General features: G+C 50.8%; 1 protein-coding gene across 1 annotated transcript; it reads right to left on the reverse strand.

The window, feature by feature from the left end:
* Window positions 1-961: 961 nt before the first annotated feature.
* On the reverse strand, window positions 962-22,601 carry LOC311532286 (uncharacterized protein). The gene is made up of 5 exons (XM_084650611.1): window positions 22,497-22,601; window positions 8,395-8,538; window positions 6,260-6,403; window positions 4,741-4,846; window positions 962-2,453 (listed from the first exon to the last, which is right to left on the reverse strand). Exons 3-5 carry the CDS (start codon window positions 6,379-6,381, stop codon window positions 2,364-2,366), a joined length of 318 nt encoding a protein of 105 aa, XP_084506737.1. The 5' UTR covers window positions 6,382-6,403; window positions 8,395-8,538; window positions 22,497-22,601; the 3' UTR covers window positions 962-2,363.
* Window positions 22,602-23,167: the final 566 nt, after the last annotated feature.

A 23,167-nucleotide genomic window follows, 5' to 3' on the forward strand; every position in this document is an offset into this window, starting at 1 on the left:
AAGGATCAGCCCCGAGTGCCAGGCCTAGAGTATGTTCATGCCCTACAGGCACTAGTGTTGCTGGCACCCAGTGCCAGAGGTGAACAACAGCAGTGGTTCTTTGCCCGGTGTGCATCATCCAATAATCACAACGGGGTGGAGAAGCAGAAAAGTTTATTTGCAGCTGCAAACAAGGTACAAGGAGAATAGAATCTCCAATCCTCCACCCAGAGCAGGAAGTTACACAGGCTTTTATACATCCTTTCTTCAGCGTACTTATCCAATAGCAAGCTGCCATAAGTATCCATATAGCCAGCCAATCCAGTTCCCAGCTAGTTCCCTTGTTCTCTGTACCATCTGTTAAACCATACATAAAGCTGCTTTATTCAGCATTGTTCTTCCATATCTGCCCTGTTTGGCCTTGTTTAGTTTCAGGCAGTCTGACTCTGCAACATATTGTTGCAGATCCTCAGTATAACTGCTGTGAGTGTCTCCAGGCAGGGGGGCCAAGGACACTTGGGCCTAGTACTCATAACTGCTGCGAGTGCCTCCAGGTTGGGGGGGTGGCAAGGACACCTGGGCCTAGTGGAGGGGGCTTCATCAACATTCATGGTCTTCCATCCCCTCGAGTTACCTAGTGGCCATGCCCAGTGTCCCCAACACTAGGTTATCGGGGCTCACTCAGATCAGGGTCAGAGGTGCAGGGCTGCTCAGTCCAAAAGATCAAAAATCACAGATCAGCCCCCCCAAATTCACCAGCCTGGCCTCCAAACCAGAGGACTGGCTCCAAAGTGCCAGATGTTTGTAAAGTGACAGTTGTGTTATTTGCTGTGTCTGATTGCTGAAGTCCACCCCATCCCACCCCCACGTGTGACCAGGGCTGGCTTTCGGGAAAATGGCACCCTGGGTGAATTTGTATTTTGGCACCCCGGGCCCCCAGTACCTCCCTGGGCTCCCCACCCCCACATTGCCCCTGGGCTCCGCTGCCTCCTCCCACATTGCCCCAAGGTCCCTCATTCCCTAGGCCAGCCCTGCTCCTTCCCTCTTGACCACGTCACCCACGCATAAGGCTGGCCCTGAGCCCTGCTGCTGTCCGGGCTGGGTGTGGGGCCCTTGTGAGCAGTGTTTCCTCCTGGGCCGCAGCCTGCTGCGCTGCACGGGGACAGAGTTCACTGGCCTGCTGGTGGGAAGGAGGAACAGCCCGGGCTTGGGACAGTCCCAGAAGGTGCGAGGGTGGGAGGGGAGAGCCTGCTGGCTCGCAGCATGTGGAGGTAGGACTAGGAGTCAGGCTGGGAAACCAGTGGGGTAATGATCAGAGCACGCTCCATCTGGGAGCGAGGAGGTGGGCGCTCTTGCTGTGCCGTGCTGCACCTTGCAGGGAGCGAGGAGGAGCTTGAGCCCTTTGCCTCTTGACACATGACCCCCCGACCATGGTGCCCACCACTAAGGCCAGCCCTAGGCTTGAATTGGTATTGGCCAAATGGGGTGGAGAATAAGGTCTTTTCCTGTGACTCATATCAAAAGAATCTGCCAGTCCCACTCTTGACCTGACAAAGGGGAGATAGATTTGGTGGCCACTGAACTCTCCAGTGACGCATCTACTTTAGACATAGGATACAGGTCAAATTTCAATAGTGCATTTATCTTCCAGAAATCCATGGAAAAATGGGTTGATCCGTTCAGCTTTAGCACAAGTACAATGGGATTCCTCCACTCACTAGGGGATTCCCCAATGACCCCTAGGTCCAACGCAGCCAGCAGTTCTTTGCAGAACGTTTCCCCCAACATCCATGGAATGGGTTGTAGTTTCTCAGGAACCATTTTTTCCTGCTTTGGTATCCACATGATGGTAGGCTTGGTGGATTTCTTCAGGCATTGCTGAGAACACTGAGGGAAAGTCTTTGATTAGCCGTTGTATTTGCTGTTTCTATTAGGGCCAGAATAATGGATTAAGGGGACTTGTGGGCTCAGTTCAGGGTCCGGTGGAAAAGGCATTATAAGGAGGCTCTATTGGTCCTTCAGCAGGTTCACATTGTATACCCGTGTCTCCTTTCTCTTCCTTGGATGGCGGATTTCATAATCAACCGCCCCTGCTCTTTTTACCTCCTTGAATGGTCCTTGCCACTTGGCTAGCAGTTTTGACTCTGAGGTTGGCAGCAACAACAAACCCTATCACTGGATTTAAATTGTCACATCCTAGCCCATTTATTGTAGGCCCATCCCTGGCTCTCCTTAACCCCTTCTGTGCTGGTTTCTCCACTTTCCCACACTCCTCCAGCTGGAGCAGGTTCTGCAGGTACAGGATCACAGAGGCCCAGGACAGCTCTCTAACCCCTCCTGGCCCAGGTGTGGGGTTTATACCCCCCCCCATCACAGGCATTCTATCAGGCAGCACTCCTGTAGAGGCTCAGGCACCTGCGAAGGGATCGGATGGCATGGAGCTGGCACATCATCTTGGCCGTGATGTCCTCCTGCTGCAAGAGGACAAGAACCTGTCACAGACTTGGATGCCCCCAGGAATCGGGGGATTCATGGCAACTGAACCAGCAGCATTTCCACCAAGCACCTGCCCATGTCTCAGGGATAGATTTACCCTCCTGACCCCTGGGGTGGACTCTTGTCTTCCTCTCTAGTGACCTCCAGTGCCAAACACCCCCCACCCCATTGTAGGGTCCTGCCTCCATTCCCTCAGGTTCCCTCCATTCCCAGTCTCTATTCAAGCCTAAGTTAATTGTATCCAGTTTGCAAATTAATTCCAATTCAGCAGTCTCTTGTTGGAGTCTGTTTTGGATGTGTCATCACACAAAGTAAAACTATTTCCCCACGTTTATTCCCCCCCACCCCCCCGCTGCTCCTCCGACGTTCCTGTTAACTGCTGGAAATGGCCCACCTTGATTATCACTACAAATGGTTTTCTCCCCCGCCTCCCCCGCTCTCCTGCTGGTAATAGCTCATCTTAAGTGATCACTCTCCTTACAGTGTGTATGGTAACACCTATTTTTTCATGTTCTGGGTGTATATAAATCTCCTCACTGTATTTTCCACTGAATGCATCCGATGAAGTGAGCTGTAGCTCACGAAAGCTTATGCTCAAATAAATTGGTTAGTCTCTAAGGTGCCACTAGTATGCCTTTTCTTTTTGCGAATACAGACTAACACGGCTGCTACTCTGAAACCTCCAGTAGATGGAGTATCCTGGGTGTGTTTGGGGGGACTGATCCTAAGTTGGGGAGGGAGAGAAGGTGAGACAGAGACCGACTCATCATCCAGCTGGAGTCAATCTCAGAGGAGTTGGCGGGTTTCGACAGGGGTCCCATTACCCAGCTGGGGTCAGTCTGAGATGCCCAGGGGCTTGTTTCTTTAAGGGTCCCATTGCCTAGCTTCTGTCCGTCTCAATTGTCTCTTGGGTCCCATTTCCTAACTAGTTTAAGAATAGCAGCCATGTTAGTCTGTATTCGCAAAACGAAAAGGAGTACTTGTGACACCTTAGAGACTAACAAATTTATCTGAGCATAAGCTTTCGTGAGCTACAGCTCACTTCATCGGATGCATGCAGTGGAAGATACATTGGGGAGATTTTATATACACAGAGAACATGAAACAATGGGTGTTACCATACACACTGTAAGGAGAGTGATCAGGTAAGATGAGCTTTTACCAGCAGGGGAGAAAAAAAACCTTTTGTAGTGATAATCAAGGTGGGTCATTTCCAGCATGGCCCACCTTGATTATAGTGACTGTGAGGACAATCCCCACCAGGAATCTTAGTGCCCATAGGAGAGATTGGCTGATTTCCTGGAGTCCTCTGGTTTCTCTAGAAAGGAAACAGTGATTCTTCTCTGAGGATCATCTCCTGGATCTCATGACAGGGGGAAGGTGGGAAGTTGAGGCTCTCACTCCTCAAGGCAGCCTAGGACCCTGTGGTTACTGCTCAACAGAACCAGGCAGAGCCCTGGCTTGAAGTCCCAGCTCCTTTCCCTGAAGGAGGAAGGGCCCAACATTGCATTGTACTGACTGACCTGACCAAGGATGGCCCAATGGGATCCCAGCTAGGAGGACAGACTAGAAAATGGATCTTCCAGTCTCTCCTTTCCAGTCCTCCCCAGCCACGAGTGCAGGGGACTGGACTAGATGACCTCTCAAGGTCCCTTCTAGTCCTATGATTAAGGTAGAATTGCCCCCTGCCCTTCCTCATTGGGCTCACCTCCAAGATGTACTGGAGCCTGTCTGTGTCTGGGGACTCTGCCAGCAGGTTCCCTGGCATGGCATCCAGGAGCTCTGCCAAGACCTTGTGCAGAGCGTACAAAGGAAGGGAGAGCCATGGGTCAGCATTAGGGAAACTGGGGCTACACCTGCCACAGGATGGGAAGAGGGTTCTCTGTGAAGCACTGGTGAGAGCCCAAACACATGTCGTGGCCTCTCTCATTCATGTCCCACTGCAGGCAATTAGCAAAGACTCATGGCAGCGTCACAGCTGGCTCTTTAATGCCCTTAGCAGGTCTCTGCAGAGGGCCTCATAGACAGCAGAGTATGGAACAGCCAAGTTGCTATGGATGGAAGTTGGGCAAAACGCAGCATGTGGAAGGAAGGAAGGAAAGAATCCTCCTTGGATGGGTAATGTAATCGCCCCAGCGGGACGGATCCAACCCTGTGGCCTGTTCCATCTCTGCCCACCCCAACCCTATCTCTGTAGCTCCAGCTAATCAAGGGAGCAGGGGCCAGAGGCCACTCCTGGCAGGGAGGAATAGAAGAGTGATCTACCTGGACATGGGTGCTGTACCTCTCCATGCCCATGGTGAAGACACCATGCAGGATAGCTTGCAGGAAGTGGGTCTCCAGCTCTGGCTTCAGGGCAGGTTTCATTGTGCTGGCAAGAGAGAGGAGCCGGTATCAGACTGTGCAGTGCAGGGATGCGACTGGCATCAACACAGGTGTGAAACCGCAGGGAAATAGGCACAGGCTGGCAAGAATGGAAACTGAGGCACTGAGCCAGGAAAGGACAAGGGCAAGGCCTCACAGACAGACAGTGGCAGGGAAGGACTAGCACCTGTTCCCTGTGGTCCCTCCTGTATCTGACCCCAGAAGTGAGCCTCTCCCCAAGGCCATTGTAATGCTACCGAAGTGAAAATATTTGAGGGTGAGCCAAGAGTGGGTGAATATTCCCGCCACCTCTGGAGGAGGAGCTTCACCTGGGGGTGACCTGGGAGGGGGAGGGGCAGTGACTCCCTGCCCTGGGCCTGAGCAGCACCAGGGTTAGGGGAGCCGGGCGGGAGGGTCTCGGTACATGAGGTTGCTCACAGTGATCAGGGAGTTGGTGAAGACTGTGCTGGGTGCAGAGTCACTGGGCAACTCCTCAGTGAGCTCCTGTGAGACCCAAAGGAGACAAAAGAGCACGTGAGATTCAGACCCCACTGACACTTCCCAGTGAGGTTACACAGCCAGCGCCCCACACCACCAGCAGGAGCCTCCCAACTGCATCCCCTCATCTGATTCCTTCCTGCCAATCAAAATTGGCCCCTCGTCCCATAGGCCCTGACTTCCCTGTTTTCCTTGGGTGCTCGACTCCCCCATTCTCTGCCCCCAACCCTGCTCCCACTCCACCCCTTACATGAGGCCCCACCCCTGCCCCACCTCTTCCCACCCCCGCCCCCCCCATTCCAACCCATTCCCCAAAGTCCCTGCCCCAACTCTGTCCCCTCCCTGCCCCTATTCCAACTTCTTCCCCAAATCCCCACCCTGACCCCGCCTCTTCCCCACCTCCTCCTCTGAGCGCACCATGTTCCCGCTCCTCTTCTTCTTTCCCAGAGCATGCTAATGCTGCCAAACAGCTATTTGGCAGCGGCCAGGCAGGCAATGCTGGGAGGTAGGCAGAGGAGTGGGGATGCGGCACGCTAGAGGGGGGGCGAGGAGCTTGGTTGCCAGTAGGTGCACAGCACCCACTAATTTTTTCCCATGGGTGCTCCAGCCCCGGATCACCCACGGAGTCGGCGCCTATGCCTCCTTCCCTTCCCCTTATTCCCTCCTACCTGTCAAAATTGCTTCCTTCTGACTCCATCTTGACTAGTGAGCTGGAATTCCTTGTTCCCCACCAGCCTCAGCTGCCCCTCCTCTCCAGCCCCACTAATGACCGTTCTCTTCTCCCCAACCATATCCCAGCAATCTCTGCCCTCTGCTGCCTCCTCCAGCACCACCCATCCCCCACCCATTGGCCATGGGGAGGCCCCTGCCCATCCCATGTCTCTTGCCTCCCTCCAGCTGCCAGGCACCGTGGCTCACTCACCACAATCCTCTCCACCACAGCTGCTTTGGAGTAGTGCGGCTCCAACGTGTCCTGCCCTCTCTGCTGTGCAGTGATGCACAAGGGGGGTGATAGTGTGCAGGAACCTGAGCTCTTGGCCTCATCCTGTACCCAGCAGGAGTGGGGCTGGGTGAGAGACAGCTTGTTAGCCAGGGACTGCCCTGCCCCTCCCACACCAGCTCCATGGTTCAGGCCTTGAGGGGGGAGAGTGGGGATCCCCTCATTCTCAAAATCACCCATGACTCCTGCACAGACAGGGTAGGAAAGGGGGGAGGGGACCCCAGATAGTGTGAGACAAACACCCCCATCTTGGGGGTCCCATATCAGCTGGGATAAAATCTCCATTGGGGTGGTGGATCGGCTGGGACAAGACCCCCCTGCCGGGGGTCAGGATGCTGGGAAGGGGCAGGACAATGTCAGTTCCAGCCCAGCTGGGGAATGTTTGTACCTGTTCTCTGCCCTGGAGCTGCTCCATGAGACCTGGAGGGCAGTTTCCTCTTTGGCCATGCCCACCCCCTTCTCCACCTCCTCTAATGAGTCCCTGGGGGCCCCTGCACCAGGGAGAGAAGGGGACAGGGTGACTCCTGCTGGCATGCAGGGGAAGGACAGGGGTGTGGTGTCCTCCCTTCCCACCTCAGGGACGTAGGGCAGAGCAGGCCCCACACTCCTCACTCTCAGGAATGCGTTTGGCCCCCAGCTGTTTCAGAGAGCCCCTCTCACTGTTCTGGACTCCCTAGGAGGTGCCTGCCCCACGGGGAATCGGGGACCCAAGTGGCAGCAGCTCCCGCTGCTCCCCAATCCCCCAGATCCCCTTGCTCCCAGGGACAGCTGTGTGACCACTGTTGGTGTCACTGGGGTTCGTGTGGCTCAGGCCAGACGCCTGAGCTGAGATAGCACCCCACTCCATATCACTACAGTCCCGTGCTTTTCCCTCCCTGAGCCCAGCCTGGCTCCTCATCTGGATGCAGCAGCAGCAGCAGCCATCGGCCTCGCTGCTGCCAGACTCCCAAGAGCTGCTGCTGCCCCATGGGGAGTGGGCTGAGCTGGTGGCACTGGGGCAGGGATCCTCCGCCTCCTGCCCTGGGGAGGCTGGAAGGTCCTCAGTGACCGGGCAGGGCGATGTCTCCTGCTGGGAATCAGGGTAGGTTCCTGGTGCCGGTGCTTCCCACACAAGAAGCCCCAGAGCCACCCTGCCTGGCTCCTCTCCTGGGCTTGGTCCTGCCTGCCCAGCTGCATCCTGGGCCAGCTCCATTTGGGCCTGGCCAGTGCCACTCTCCCTTGGCGCCTCCTCCAGAAAGCCAGACACTTCCTCCTCCTGGCCTGGCTGGGAGCTGCTTCCCCACCAGCGGCGACAGAGGGGCTGCTCTGCTCCTGGGGAAGATGGCAGCTGCCTCCCTCAAGCTCTGGGGCCACCTGCAGAACCTTCTTCCTGAAAATCCTCAGGAACCTGGCCATCGTGGAACCAAGCAGGCGTGAGTCTGGGGTCAGTGCAGCATCTCATTAATGGGCCTTTTTTGGTCCCTCTTGCCCCAGCCAGAGCAACTCCTCCTCTCCCCAGAGGGGGTGCACACACCCTGGCACGAGCTCATTACATGATCTGCTCCCAAAGGTCCCCCTGCCACTCTTGGTGCTGCAGTACCAAGGGAATCTCATACTCTTAGAGCAGTGGGATCAGACACAAAGACCACTGATTAGCGTGGACAAGCAGCCCCCTCGTCCTGTCCCAGGCCATGCTCCCGCCCAGGTGAGAGAAGGAACAGAACCCAGGAGTCCGGACTTCTCCTGGGAAACCTTTCCCCATGTCAGATTCACAACCTCCCTAGTCATATGAAGCCCAGGGCCCCTGTTTCCCATTGATTTCCACAGCAGCTCAGAGAGCCTGGCCCAGCTCAGAGATTCTCAGCCTGAGGAACAGTCTCCCACAAGGGAAGGGCTGGGAGCCCCATTACTGAGACATTTCCAAAGAAACTGGAGATGGCTCTTGAGAAGCCTCTGCAAAGAACCTGTGGCCCAGTCTGAAAGCAAGGGGCTCCTGGGGACTTTTTGCAAAGATTCTCTCCCCCAATTCTGCTTCTCCCCGGACAGACAGGGGAAGCCACAGAGGAAATGCCACTTACTTGCTCTAGGTGGATCTTCAGTCACCAGCTGTCCCTCACCCTCTTCCTCACTCTCCAACCCAAGGCACGCTGGAGAGGGTGGTCCCCAGAGGCATTACCCTGCTCAGCCAGCAGGGAGGGTGTGGACACTGGGCAATTGACTGGCTGTGAAAACAAGAGTCTATCCTATTGCCAAGGGACAGAGAAACTCAGCCAGCAGCAGGGGTCCAGAACCCTGCCCTACTGCGGGGGTGAAGACGGCTCTCGGCACCTGACATACCAGTACTTTATACACATTCATGAAGGCTGTAGGAACCCCAACCCTCCTGAGGGGAAACAGGCATGGGGAGGGAAGGGAAGCTACTGGCTCAGGGTCACACCAAGTGTCAGAGCCATGGATGGGACCCAGCAGTCCTTATTTCCAAGTCCCTTCACTAATCACTGCTGCACACTCCCTCCGAGAGCTGGCAATTACAGCCAGGCCCTTAGGTCCAGTCCCCCTGCCTTTGAGAGGCAGCGTGATCCGTTGTAGTCACTGTACCAGGGGATTGGGAGTCCAGACGTCTGGGTCCATTGTTGGTTTTTCTGTGGGACTTTGAGCAAGTCGCTCCCCCCTCCATGGCTCAGTGCCCAGCAGTCAAATGGGGATTTAATACCTCTATTGTAAAGTGCTGGGAGAGCTCTCAGGAAAAGCTGCTCTTTCAGTGCTAAGGAGCATCTGATCATTAGAGGTCAGAGCATGCTGCCCAGAACGAGGAGTGTTTGGCTCTGGGGTTTCAGTTGTTTGCTTTTGGCAGGGAATCAGTATAATATCCCCAAACAGCAACAATCCTCCATTGGCCTTCTCAACACAAAGGGGTAGGAGACAAACCTCTCTACAGATGCAGAAATGGTTAGTCATGCAATTATTATAATTTATTTGGATAATGTGAGGTCATTACAAACTTGCCTGAGTTTTTACTAAATCTGAAGAAATACTTATAAGTATTTTTCTATATGTTGCGCTTGGAGACTAATAGCTTATAGATTGATGCATGTAGGAATGATATCAGGAGGGCCAAATCGCACCTGGAGCTGCAGCTAGCCAGAGATGTCAAGAGTAACAAGAAGGGTTTCTTCAGGTATGTTGGCAACAAGAAGAAAGCCAAGGAATGTGTGGGCCCCTTACTGAATGAGGGAGGCAACCTAGTGACAGAGGATGTGGAAAAAGCTAATGTACTCAATGCTTTTTTTGCCTCTGTTTTCACTAACAAGGTCAGCTCCCAGACTGCTGCGCTGGGCATCACAAAATGAGGAAGAGATGGCCAGCCCCCTGTGGAGATAGAGGTGGTTAGGGACTATTTAGAAAAGCTGGACGTGCACAAGTCCATGGGGCCGGACGAGTTGCATCCGAGAGTGCTGAAGGAATTGGCGGCTGTGATTGCAGAGCCATTGGCCATTATCTTTGAAAACTCGTGGCGAACCGGGGAAGTCCCGGATGACTGGAAAAAGGCTAATGTAGTGCCAATCTTTAAAAAAGGGAAGAAGGAGGATCCTGGGAACTACAGGCCAGTCAGCCTCACCTCAGTCCCCGGAAAAATCATGGAGCAGGTCCTCAAAGAATCAATCCTGAAGCACTTGCATGAGAGGAAAGTGATCAGGAACAGCCAGCATGGATTCACCAAGGGAAGGTCATGCCTGACTAATCTAATCGCCTTTTATGATGAGATTACTGGTTCTGTGTGTAACCCTTCTGCCCGTCAGAGTTGGCAGCAACAAGGGCCGGGTTCAATATCTAGGGGTTCCATTCCAATAACACAATGCAAACCGGCTCGAGCCCCCACCCAGTGACCTGGGACAAATATATACCACCCCCGCTGGGCGCCTCCAAGAGGCAATACTTCCCCTCTCGCAAGCACATAGTCTGAGTGTAGCAAAAGTCTTTTAATAACAGAGAGAAACAATGTGGCATTATGTTGGGGAAACACCACCAACAGGATTCATAACACAACCCATGAGCAAAAACAACCCCACCCCAGGCAAATTGGGGCATGCCCTTTTCCCTTTGGTTCTTGAGTCCAGCAACCCCAAATCACCCAAAGTCCCAAAAGTCCAATGCCCCAAAAGTCTCTGTCCCTGGTCAGGGCAGCCCCAGAGTTCGAAAGTTTATCGGCGGAGCTTTACCTCCCAACCTGGGTGGAAATGGGACGGGGGTAAGAGGCACCTTACGTGATCTGAAGCTGACCGCCCCATAGCTCCATAGCGGCGCTCCGCCAGCCGCCCCACGAACTCCTTCGCTCAGCTGCGCTCCGCTCCGTCAGCCGCCCCACGAACTCCTTCGCTCAGCTGCCCCACGAACTCAGCTCCACGGCCCACAAGCAGCTCCTGCCATCCACACACTGCTCCGCGTCGAACTGCTTCACCAGCCGTCCCGCAAACTGCTCCACAATATATCTTCAGGCTCCCCCACTACTTAACACAACACTCAGTGATTTCAGCTCTTAGGTGAATTCAGCTTGTAGTAGGGGAGCCCCAGTGCTGGTGCACTGTCAGCCCAAAGTCAGCTCAGCAGCCTATAACTAGACTTCTAATGAAATCAAAATTAGCTCTGATATTCCACAGTGGAGAGAGGAGGAAGTGCAATCAGCATGTAAGGCCCTCACCAAGGGGCCCATGCCACCAAGTACTACTACTTGTCCCCAGCCTCTCTCCATTCACACAGTTTTGGAACCCATGACCCTTGCCTAGCGAGTGCTACTTAGTTGATGGTGAATCCCTCCATCATAACAAAAGGCCACGTACAGTTCCAAGCACAGTTCCCATAATCAGGGTAATAACAATTTATTCTTCCTGCCCCAATAACAGAGACACTGGGGATCCCACAGCAGCCAAAGTGACCATTTGGGCAGCTATGGTCTCATTCTAGGCGTGGTGGGTGTGCCTATGCAAATGAGATCGGCCCCTGAAGTTCTTTTCCACAACTTGCCACACCTCACCACCAGATGTCAGGGTGGAGCTCATCCTGACACTGCTTACATCCTCCCCCCAGCCGAGACTTTGTCGTCCCGACAAATCACACTCCCTTTATACCAACTCATTGGTTTCCTCCAAAGGGCCTCAGGAAGCCCACTTTAGCTTCCACAAGCCTGTGTGCTAAATGTATTGGCTCCTCACTAGTCACCCCAGGTGCATCATAAGTTAACCGTTTCACTGGTCTTATCACCCTGTCTCGTTTATTGAGAATCTCTGTTGCCGAGGTAGGGGGAACATCCTCTTGAGTGACGGATGGAGAGGCTTCCCTGGAGGGTCCCTCGGCTACTGGCGTAGGCCCCTGCACTCCTAGTTCTAACGCTGGAGGGTCCAAGGTGCCCAGGACATCCTCTACCTGTCTGTCCCCATTGTCCAATAACCTGTGTTTGTCATCACAGGGGGGTCTCATCAGCAGCACCGGGGTATCAGAAAGGGGCCTAAATAGTTCCGCCATTGGGTTTAGGGCGGAAGAGGGAAAACTCTCGTTTGGTTCAGCTGATCGAGACTGAAATCTTGTCTCCATCCCAGGATACACCAGGGTTGTGTCTTCCTCCTCAGACTCACTCTCAGATGTGCAGAATAGGGGTAAGTTAGCTGCAGGGGGCCCACTGTCTGTGTTGGATGGCGGCTTTGGTCTAGCACCTCTGTTCTGCCCGGCGGCCCTGCCGTGGCCCATCTCACAAGGGGTGCTTACCAATTCCCCCACAGGGAGCAAAAGGTTTCTATGCACCGTCTTTATTTGCCCTGGACCGTCTTCAGGTTTGATCTTGTAGACCGGCAGATCTCCCAGCTTTTCCATCACCAGGTAAGGTATTGCCTTCCATCTGTCAGCTATCTTGTGTTTGCCAGCAATACCCAAATTTCGCAGCAGGACTCTGTCCCCCGGCTGGAGCTCCTGCGAACGCACTCTAGCATCATATCGATGTTTGTTGCGGTCTGCGTTCTTCCGAGCCGCAGCGGTAGCTAAGCGATAAGCATCCCGCAGCTTTTCTCTTAGTCGGGATACATACTGCTGATGAGTTTCATAGCTATCTCCATCCTCTGATACACCAAAGCACAAGTCTATGGGTAATCTTGGTTCTCGCCCAAACATCAAGAGATATGGGGTGACTCCCGTAGCATCGTTCTTTGTGGCATTGTAGGCATGCACCAGAAATGCGACATGCTGGCTCCAGGTTGCCTTCTGCTCTGGTCGCAAAGTTCCCAACATATCTAATAGGGTTCGATTGAACCTCTCGGGCTGAGGATCACCTTGGGGGTGATAAGGCGTTGTCCTAGACTTTTTAATTCCTGCTATCTTCAGCACCTCCTTCAGAAGGTGACTCTCAAAATCCCGCCCCTGATCAGAGTGTATCCGAGCCGGGAATCCATAGACTGAGAAATATTTGTCCCACAATACTCGAGCAACGGTGGTGGCCCTCTGATCACGTGTGGGATATGCTTGTGCATACCGTGTAAAATGGTCAGTCACTACTAGAATGTTTCCAACATTCCTCTTGTCTACCTCCACAGACAAGAAATCAATGCATACCAACTCCAAAGGTTTGTTGCTGGTGATGTTCTTGAGATATGCAGCCCTCGTGGGCAGAGTTTTCCTTTGAACACATCGAGCGCAAGTCTCACATTTCCTGCGAACATCTTCAGCCATTCGGGGCCAATAGAACCTACTACGAATAAGTTCCAGGGTCCTCTCCATCCCTAAATGCCCAAAGTCATCATGCAGGGCCCTCATGGCCAGGGCTCTGTACTTTTTTGGCAGTACTAGTTGTGCTCGTTGTTTTTGTAAAGGGTCAGTGGTCATTCGGTGTAGCACTCCCTGAATCAGTTTTAGTTTGGTCCATTCTCTCAATAGTAGTTTACCCTCCGGGTTAGGTGGGACAACCGCAGCTGGGCTTCGCCCCTCCCTTTTGGCAAGTAGTGTATCACGAATGTCAATATCTTGCCGCTGGGCTTCTTGCCAGTCAGCCGCATTGAGCATGGGCAAAGGAGATTGGTCTAATGCAATATAGTTCACCGAAGCAGAAGGCATGCATTCAGGGGGCAGGCCCAAAGCTTCTGCAACACATCCCTGAAAGCCTTCACGGGCCTCTGGCTCTCGGCGACTCACACTGCAAATAGCTCTCACTCCATCTGTGGGTATCACAGCAACTTCTGGAGCCTGCGGACGCCTGGACAATGCATCTGCATCTACATTGCTTCTCCCTGATCGGTACTGAATGCTGAACTCATAGCTAGCCAAGGCGGCCACCCATCTCTGCCCTGTAGCATCCAGCTTAGCACTTGTTAACACATAAGTCAGTGGATTGTTGTCTGTCCACACCTGGAACTGAGCACCATACAAGTAGTCTCGAAATTTCTCAGTGATGGCCCATTTCAAGGCCAAAAACTCCAGCTTGTGGGTGGGATAGCGAGTTTCACTATCAGACAATCCTCGGCTGGCAAAGGCTACCGGTTTACATTTGCCTTCCACTTCCTGGTACAGGACTGCTCCCAGACCCTCCAAACTGGCATCAGTATGCAGGATAAATGGTTTGCTTGGGTCAGCAAAAACTAGGACTGGAGCATGAGTTAGGCAAGTAATGATTTCTCGAAAAGCCCTTTCACATCTCTCATCCCACCGTGGCCCAAATGGTGCAAAGGGGCCATTGTGTCTCTGCACAGGAGGCTTTGGGGACCTCCCCTTATTCTTGGACTTAGATTTGTTCTTGCTGGACTGATGTCCCCTGGTAAGATCATTCAGAGGCTTTACAATCGTAGCATAGTTTTTCACAAATCTGCGGTAGTAGCCACTAAATCCAAGGAAGGTCTTGAGTTCTCTGTAGTTACTTGGACGTGGCCATGTAGTGAGTGCTTCTATTTTATCAGGATCGGTACTCACACCTTCTTGGGACACAATGTGACCCACATACTTCACTGAGGTTCTGCAGAACTGGCATTTGTCAATTGAAAGCTTCAGACCATAATCCTCCAACCTATCAAGCACTTTAAGAAGTCTTTCTTCATGCTCCTCTAAGGTTCTTCCAAACACAATCAGGTCATCCAAATAAACTAACACTTGCAGTAAATTCATGTCTCCCACAACTTTCTCCATGAGACGTTGAAAGGTGGCAGGTGCTCCAGAAATCCCTTGGGGCATGCGTTCGAACTGATAAAACCCTAATGGGCAGATGAAGGCTGTCTTCTCCTTATCTTCTTCTCCCAGAGGGATCTGGTAGTATCCACTTCGAAGATCCAACACAGAGAACCACTGGCTTCCCAGCAAACAGTCTAAGGCGTCTTGCACTCGAGGCATAGTGTACTGGTCGACCACAGTACGGCTGTTTAGGGTGCGGTAGTCAATACACATCCGGATTTTCCCATTCTTTTTGCGGACTACCACAATGGGTGAGGCGTATGGGCTGCGGGACTCTGTAATGATGCCATTCGCAGCCAGCTCCTGAAGATGATGTCGCACATCTTCCATCTCAGAGAGAGCAATCTTCCTAGATCTCTCCCTGAAAGGTCGAGAGTCATGTAGTCTGATATTGTGCTCTACTCCTTTTGCACATCCCACATCCCACTCATGCAGTGAGAACACCTTGGATCTTTCACAAAGTTTCTTCCTCAGGCGATCTTTCCAGTCCTCGGACACTGGTGAATCTCCAAAGTCAAACTTTGCTGGGTCTATTGCCGAAACTGGAGTTTCATACTGGGGTTTTACAATCGACTCAGGCTCAAAGAGGTCTGCTATCTTTTGTCCTTGCTTCACAAAAATATCACGACTCGTTTCATTAGCAATCAGTATAGTCACCCTTTCCTGGGCTTCAGCAGGTAGGGTTATGACTCCACTGGGGACCAGCACTCCTTCAGGGAGCTCTCCTCCCATCGGCTGCTCTATCATTGCTAACGTCCCTTTACTGCCTTTCAGACAGGTACTCATGACAAGCACTTCTTGCTCCGTCCTTGCAGGCACTACTAAGGGGGTTGTGCCCGCGTACTTCAGTGCCCCAAGCGGTAGCTCAGATGTGTCCCTTTTAGCGCTCTCAATTTTCCTATAGGCTTCAGCACAAAGCGTATGGATCATCAGGGTATTCAGGTACTGGTCCCCAGCCCGCCTTCTGCAGTAATCCGCGAGTACCTTGAAGAGACTGGAGTTGGTCCCTATCAGCACAGACACATCAGAAGTCCCTTTAGGGTCAGGGCATATTAAGGCAGCTGTGTCTACCTCTTCTCTTACCCCAGCAACCTCCTCTGGGAATTCCAGGTGCACTATGACATACCCTTGATAGGGGTATTCATCCATGCTGAGGCCACATAGGCCAAGGCCAGTCAGTGGCTGTATAGGCAGGTGCCTAAGCATCTGTTGGTAGAATGACTGAAATATAATAGTCACTTGAGATCCAGTGTCAAGCACTGCTTTACACTCCACCCCTTCGATCCTCACCATGACCTCTGCTCGAGGCCCTATCAGTCCTGCAGGGATCCCAGCTGGACAGTCTTTTCTGGGGGAATCTTCAAATCCTGCAGACCTGGGGGGTCCCCGTCCCCAGACCCTCTGGCAGCTACCGGATCTCTCCCAACTGATCCTCAGCTTTCCATACACTAAGGAGGGGTTTTCTTCATTACGGCACTTGGCAGCACTGTGTCCATCCTGACCACATCGGTAGCAGAAGAATTGACCTTTCCCCCTTCGCCTGGGGGGGATGGTGGCTCTAAGTGCGGGCTTCTCAATCGCCACAGTTTGAGGCTTCTTATTCCTAGAAGTCTTAACTCGGTCAACGGTACTTTGCAGCTCAGCTATCCGTTCCGTCAGGACCTGCATTTGTTGGGCAAGTTCCTCTCTGGTGCTCACCATCAGTACACTGGCCATTTGCAGTGGTGTTGTGCTGGCTGGCTCCGATGTTTGGGCTTCCCAAAACTCACTGGCAGCCTGCCTTTCTTCCTCCTCTCTGACCTCTTTTATCAGCTGGGAGTAACTTGGGGGATGTTCCCGTCGTTCTCTTAGCCGGAGATGAAGTAGAATCGGGTTCTGATACTGAGTTCCTCTTACAATTTGAGCCAGTCTGGTCTGATCCATCTGCTCAGCAGTCACTGCTCCCCTCATGACAGCTCTCTGAAGCAGTCTCTCCAGTCTCTGTATGTAGGCTGAAGCCTTCTCGCCCTTTTGTTGTCGGGAATTAAGGAACTTACAGTAGCTGTCTTCAGGGCCCTCTACGCTCCCAAAGTTGTGTTCAAGGGCCTCTAGGCAGTCCTTCACACTGACCCCAGGGTCAATGAGCTTCAGGGTGCGAATCACATCTAATGCTGGGCCGCCAAGGCTCTCTATAAGGCATCTTCGCTTTTCTGCATCTGGTACGGCCCACTCTTGCAGCATTTCAGTGGTATGCTCTAACCAGGGTTCAAACTCCTCCTCCCCAGCAAATAATCTTAACTTACGACAAGAGTCTGACTCAGCATGGGGCAGCACAACCTTTTCCAATATTTGCCCCAGAGCTTTTGTCCAATCATCAGCCGAGGCTGCAGCCTCCGAGCTAGAAGCTGCTGAGCCAGGGCCCAACAAACCTGACATATTAGCCATTATACAAACAGTAATTTCCTCAAAATATAAGCACAAACAAAAAAAAATATAAATTGTTTCCCAATGTAGTGGATCACTCAACAGGTGCTTGCGAGGGGTACTGACCCAGGCGATCCCGGACGAGCCCCCAAAAATGTAACCCTTCTGCCCGTCAGAGTTGGCAGCAACAAGGGCCGGGTTCAATATCTAGGGGTTCCATTCCAATAACACAATGCAAACCGGCTCGAGCCCCCACCCAGTGACCTGGGACAAATATATACCACCCCCGCTGGGCGCCTCCAAGAGGCAATACTTCCCCTCTCGCAAGCACATAGTCTGAGTGTAGCAAAAGTCTTTTAATAACAGAGAGAAACAATGTGGCATTATGTTGGGGAAACACCACCAACAGGATTCATAACACAACCCATGAGCAAAAACAACCCCACCCCAGGCAAATTGGGGCATGCCCTTTTCCCTTTGGTTCTTGAGTCCAGCAACCCCAAATCACCCAAAGTCCCAAAAGTCCAATGCCCCAAAAGTCTCTGTCCCTGGTCAGGGCAGCCCCAGAGTTCGAAAGTTTATCGGCGGAGCTTTACCTCCCAACCTGGGTGGAAATGGGACGGGGGTAAGAGGCACCTTACGTGATCTGAAGCTGACCGCCCCATAGCTCCATAGCGGCGCTCCGCCAGCCGCCCCACGAACTCCTTCGCTCAGCTGCGCTCCGCTCCGTCAGCCGCCCCACGAACTCCTTCGCTCAGCTGCCCCACGAACTCAGCTCCACGGCCCACAAGCAGCTCCTGCCATCCACACACTGCTCCGCGTCGAACTGCTTCACCAGCCGTCCCGCAAACTGCTCCACAATATATCTTCAGGCTCCCCCACTACTTAACACAACACTCAGTGATTTCAGCTCTTAGGTGAATTCAGCTTGTAGTAGGGGAGCCCCAGTGCTGGTGCACTGTCAGCCCAAAGTCAGCTCAGCAGCCTATAACTAGACTTCTAATGAAATCAAAATTAGCTCTGATATTCCACAGTGGAGAGAGGAGGAAGTGCAATCAGCATGTAAGGCCCTCACCAAGGGGCCCATGCCACCAAGTACTACTACTTGTCCCCAGCCTCTCTCCATTCACACAGTTTTGGAACCCATGACCCTTGCCTAGCGAGTGCTACTTAGTTGATGGTGAATCCCTCCATCATAACAAAAGGCCACGTACAGTTCCAAGCACAGTTCCCATAATCAGGGTAATAACAATTTATTCTTCCTGCCCCAATAACAGAGACACTGGGGATCCCACAGCAGCCAAAGTGACCATTTGGGCAGCTATGGTCTCATTCTAGGCGTGGTGGGTGTGCCTATGCAAATGAGATCGGCCCCTGAAGTTCTTTTCCACAACTTGCCACACCTCACCACCAGATGTCAGGGTGGAGCTCATCCTGACACTGCTTACATGTGGATGAAGGGAAAGCAGTGGATGTATTGTTTCTTGACTTTAGCAAAGCTTTTGACATGGTCTCCCACAGTATTCTTGTCAGCAAGTTAAGGAAGTATGGGCTGGATGAATGCACTATAAGGTGGGTAGAAAGCTGGTTAGATTGTCGGGCTCAACGGGTAGTGATCAATGGCTCCATGTCTAGTTGGCAGCCGGTATCAAGTGGAGTGCCCCAAGGGTCGGTCCTGGGGCCAGTTTTGTTCAATATCTTCATAAATGATCTGGAGGATGGTGTGGATTGCACTCTCAGCAAATTTGCGGATGATACTAAACTGGGAGGAGTGGTAGATACGCTGGAGGGGAGGGATAGGATACACAAGGACCTAGACAAATTGGAAGATTGGGCCAAAAGGAATCTGATGAGGTTCAATAAGGATAAGTGCAGGGTCCTGCACTTAGGACGGAAGAACCCAATGCACAGCTACAGACTAGGGACCGAATGGCTAGGCAGCAGTTCTGCGGAAAAGGACCTAGGGGTGACAGTGGACGAGAAGCTGGATATGAGTCAGCAGTGTGCCCTTGTTGCCAAGAAGGCCAATGGCATTTTGGGATGTATAAGTAGGGGCATAGCGAGCAGATCGAGGGACGTGATCGTTCCCCTCTATTCAACATTGGTGAGGCCTCATCTGGAGTACTGTGTCCAGTTTTGGGCCCCGCACTTCAAGAAGGATGTGGATAAATTGGAGAGAGTCCAGCGAAGGGCAACAAAAATGATTAGGGGACTGGAACACATGAGTTATGAGGAGAGGCTGAGGGAGCTGGGATTGTTTAGCCTGCAGAAGAGAAGAATGAGGGGGGATTTGATAGCTGCTTTCAACTACCTGAAAGGGGGTTCCAAAGAGGATGGCTCTAGACTGTTCTCAATGGTAGCAGATGACAGAACGAGGAGTAATGGTCTCAAGTTGCAGTGGGGGAGGTTTAGATTGGATATTAGGAAAAACTTTTTCACTAAGAGGGTGGTGAAACACTGGCATGCGTTACCTAGGGAGGTGGTAGAATCTCCTTCCTTAGAGGTTTTTAAGGTCAGGCTTGACAAAGCCCTGGCTGGGATGATTTAACTGGGAATTGGTCCTGCTTTGAGCAGGGGGTTGGACTAGATGACCTTCTGGGGTTCCTTCCAACCTTGATATTCTATGATTCTATGATTCTATGATGGGTTAGTTGCTTGTTTTCATAAATGAACTGATCCAGCCAGTTAAAGAAACTCCTAGGAACTCTTTGCTTTCTCCCAGCAAGTGATAGGCACAGAAATCTTTGAGGAGTCACCTCCTCCTGCCCATCAATCTGTAATTATCCCCTCTAGGAGCAATGGTAGATTCCAAAATGGTGCTTTTTCAATGGTATATTTTCTATGTTGTTGCAATATTCTGTATAGTTTATGTAATGCAACGTTAGAAAGAGATCGTTCAATATTAGTTGATTGTGATTTATTTGTTTGTGTAGATGATGTTTGGTAGGAGCTTTTCATTGTGAATTGAGGGTCAAGCTATTATTGAGTGTGATGTTAGGAACTGTTTGGTTAAAAGCAAACACCCAACATCAACAACATTGTCCTCTCAAAAAGGAAGACAACCTTCCACCCCTAGCTCTCTTATGGAATCTTTGAAATGTCAGTCTGAAAGGGACCTCGAGAGGTCATCAAGACCAGCTCCCTGCACTGAGGAAGGACCAAGTGAACCTAGACTATCCCTTAAAACCTTCAGTGGGAATTCCACAAACTCCCTTGAAGCCTATTCTAGTACTTAACTGTCCTTATAGTTAGACAGTTTTTCCTAATCTGTAACCTAAATTTTCTTTCCTGCAGATTTAGCCCATTGCTTCTTGTCCTACCTTCAGTGGACATGGAAAACAATTGATCATGGTCCTTTTTAGAACAGTCCTTACCATATTCCAAGACTGTTACCAGATTGTCCCTCAGTAGTGTGGGATGATTACCTCCCCTGGCTTATAAAGAACACTGCTGTTAATGCACCCTAGAATTATATTTTATCCTTTTTCACAACTGCATCCTATTGCTGACTCATATTCAATTTGTCATCCACTGTAACCCCCAGATCCTTTTAGCACTACCACAACGTAGCCAGTTATTCCCTAGTTGGCAGTTCTGCATTTGACTTTCCCTTCCTAAGTTAAATACTTTGCACGTCTTTATTGAATTCCATCTTGTTGATTTCAAATCAATTCTCCAGTTGCTGTCATCTGCAACTTTTATAAGCATATTCTCTGATCCATTATCCAAATCATTAGTGAAAATATTTGAATAGTACCAGACCCAGGACTAATCACTAGATACAGTCTGACTGACAGCAAAACATTGATCATATTCAAAGAATCGTTGTCTTTCAACCAGTTGTGTACCCACATTATACTGATTCCATCTAGGCCACATTTCCCTAGTTTGCTAATGAGAATGTCATGTGGGACTTTGTCAAAAGCCTTATTAACACTAAGATATAGGATATCTACTTCTTCCCCTCATAGAATCATAGAATATCAGGGTTGGAAGGGACCTCAGGAGGTCATCTAGTCCAACCCCCTGCTCAAAGCAGGACCAATTCCCAGTTAAGTCATCCACTAGGCCAGTAACCCTGTCAGAGAAGGAGATAAGGTTGGTTTGGAATGATCTGTTCTTGACAAATCCACACTTACTCTTCCTACAATCCTGTAGGTGCTTACAAACTGATTGTTTAATAATTTGTTCCAGTAGCTTTCCAGGTATCCAAGTGAGGCTGACTAATCTGTAAGTCCCCAAGTACTGTCTTGCTAATGGATGGGAAGATACTTTTTTCTAGCAGCTCAGAAGAGAACTGGTGTACAGCACCTAGTTTGTTAAGGTCACAAAAGCTGAGCCAGGAACCTCTTCTCTCCCCCTGGCAAAGAACCCCTGGTGACTAAAACGGTGGGAGTCATAGCCCTGAATGGGCTTTAATAGCGACAGAATTTGGCCCTGACCATTTCTTGTAGCAACTTTTAGAATTCCTTGGCACTCAACACCTTGGCACACCCCTTTCTGCTTCACAAAGGGGTGTAATGCCCATTATCTCACCAAGGCTCACTACTCCCCTGAATTAGAGAAAGGGACAAACAGCAAGGTGGCAAAGTTTGCAGACGATACTAAACTGCTCAAGATAGTTAAGACTAAAGCAGACTGTGAAGAACTTCAAAAAGATCTGACAAAACTAAGTGATTGGGCAACAAAATGGCAAATTAAATTTAATGTGGATAAACATAAAGTAAAAGCGGCAAAGAGTCCAGTGGCACCTTATAGATTAATAGACGTATTGGAGCATAAGCTTCACTTTTTCAGATGCATGTACAGTAATGCACATTGTAAAAAATAACCCCAATTATATGTACAATATGATGGGTGCTAATTTAGCTACAACAAATCAGGAGAAAGATCTTGCAGTCATCGTGGATAGTTCTCTGAAGACGTCCTCGCAGTGTGCAGTGGCAGTCAAAAAAGCAAATGGGATGTAAGGAATCATTAAAAAAGGGATAGAGAATAAGATGGAGAATATCTTATTGCCCTTATATAAATCCATGGTACGCCCACATCTTGAATACTGTGTACAGATGTGGTCCCCTCATCTCAAAAAAGATATACTGGCATTAGAAAAGGTTCAGAAAAGGGCAACTAAAATGATTAGGGGTTTGGAACGGGTCCCATATGAAGAGAGATTAAAGAGGCTAGGACTTTTCAGCTTGGAAAAGAGGAGACTAAGGGGGGATATGGTAGAGGTATATAAAATCATGAGTGGTGTGGAGAAAGTGAATAAGGAAAAGTTATTTATTTGTTCCCATAATATAAGAACTAGGGGCCACCAAATGAAATTAATGGGCAGCAGGTTTAAAACAAATAAAAGGAAGTTCTTCTTCACTCAGCGCACAGTCAACCAGTGGAACTCCTTGCCTGAGGAGGTTGTGAAGGCTAGGACTATACCCGGGTTTAAAAGAGAACTGGATAAATTAATGGAGGTTAAGTCCGTTAATGGCTATTAGCCAGGATGGGTAAGGAATGGTGTCCCTAGCCTCTGTTTGTCAGAGGGTGGAGATGGATGGCAGGGGAGAGATCACTAGATCATTACCTGTTAGGTTCACTCCCTCTGGGGCACCTGGCATCGGCCACTGTCAGTAGACAGGATACGGGGCTGGACGGACCTTCGGTCTGATGCAGTATGGGCATTCTTATGTTCTTATGTCTCCTTGCACTCAAAGAGGAGATGCTTTGATCTAGAAAATTAGATAAGATGCTTCAGTGTGTGCTAAGTAGTTGCTGCTCTTAACTATTTAACAATAATAAAACACAAGTAAAATAGAATATTCCAGCTATAATGTCATAATCTGATGGGACTCGACATGAAAGGGCACCTTATATTATGTACTACTACTAGTGACGCTCTCAAACTGATCCCCACAACTCCCCATCCTCCACCTGCGGTGAGGTAGGTGGGAAAAGACTGTTATCCTTAACTGACAGAGAGAGAAACTAAGGCTGAGAAAGGTGAAGTGACTTGTCTGAAGTCACATAGCCAGTCAGAGGCAGAGGTGGGAACAGGATCCAGGAGTCCTGACTTTCAAATGAACCATCAGATCTTGAACGTCATACATTGACTGATGAGAATAAAGTGCTCTCAGATGAGCTACAGACCAACAACTAAGGTGCCACAAATACTCCTCTTCTTTTAGCGAATACAGGCTATCACGGCTGCTACTCTGAAACCAGACCAACAACTGTTCAGAATAATTATTCAGTACA

This window comes from Lepidochelys olivacea (assembly GCF_965140295.1).
Source record: "Lepidochelys olivacea isolate rLepOli2 genome assembly, chromosome: 17".
NCBI lineage: Eukaryota > Metazoa > Chordata > Testudines > Cheloniidae > Lepidochelys > Lepidochelys olivacea.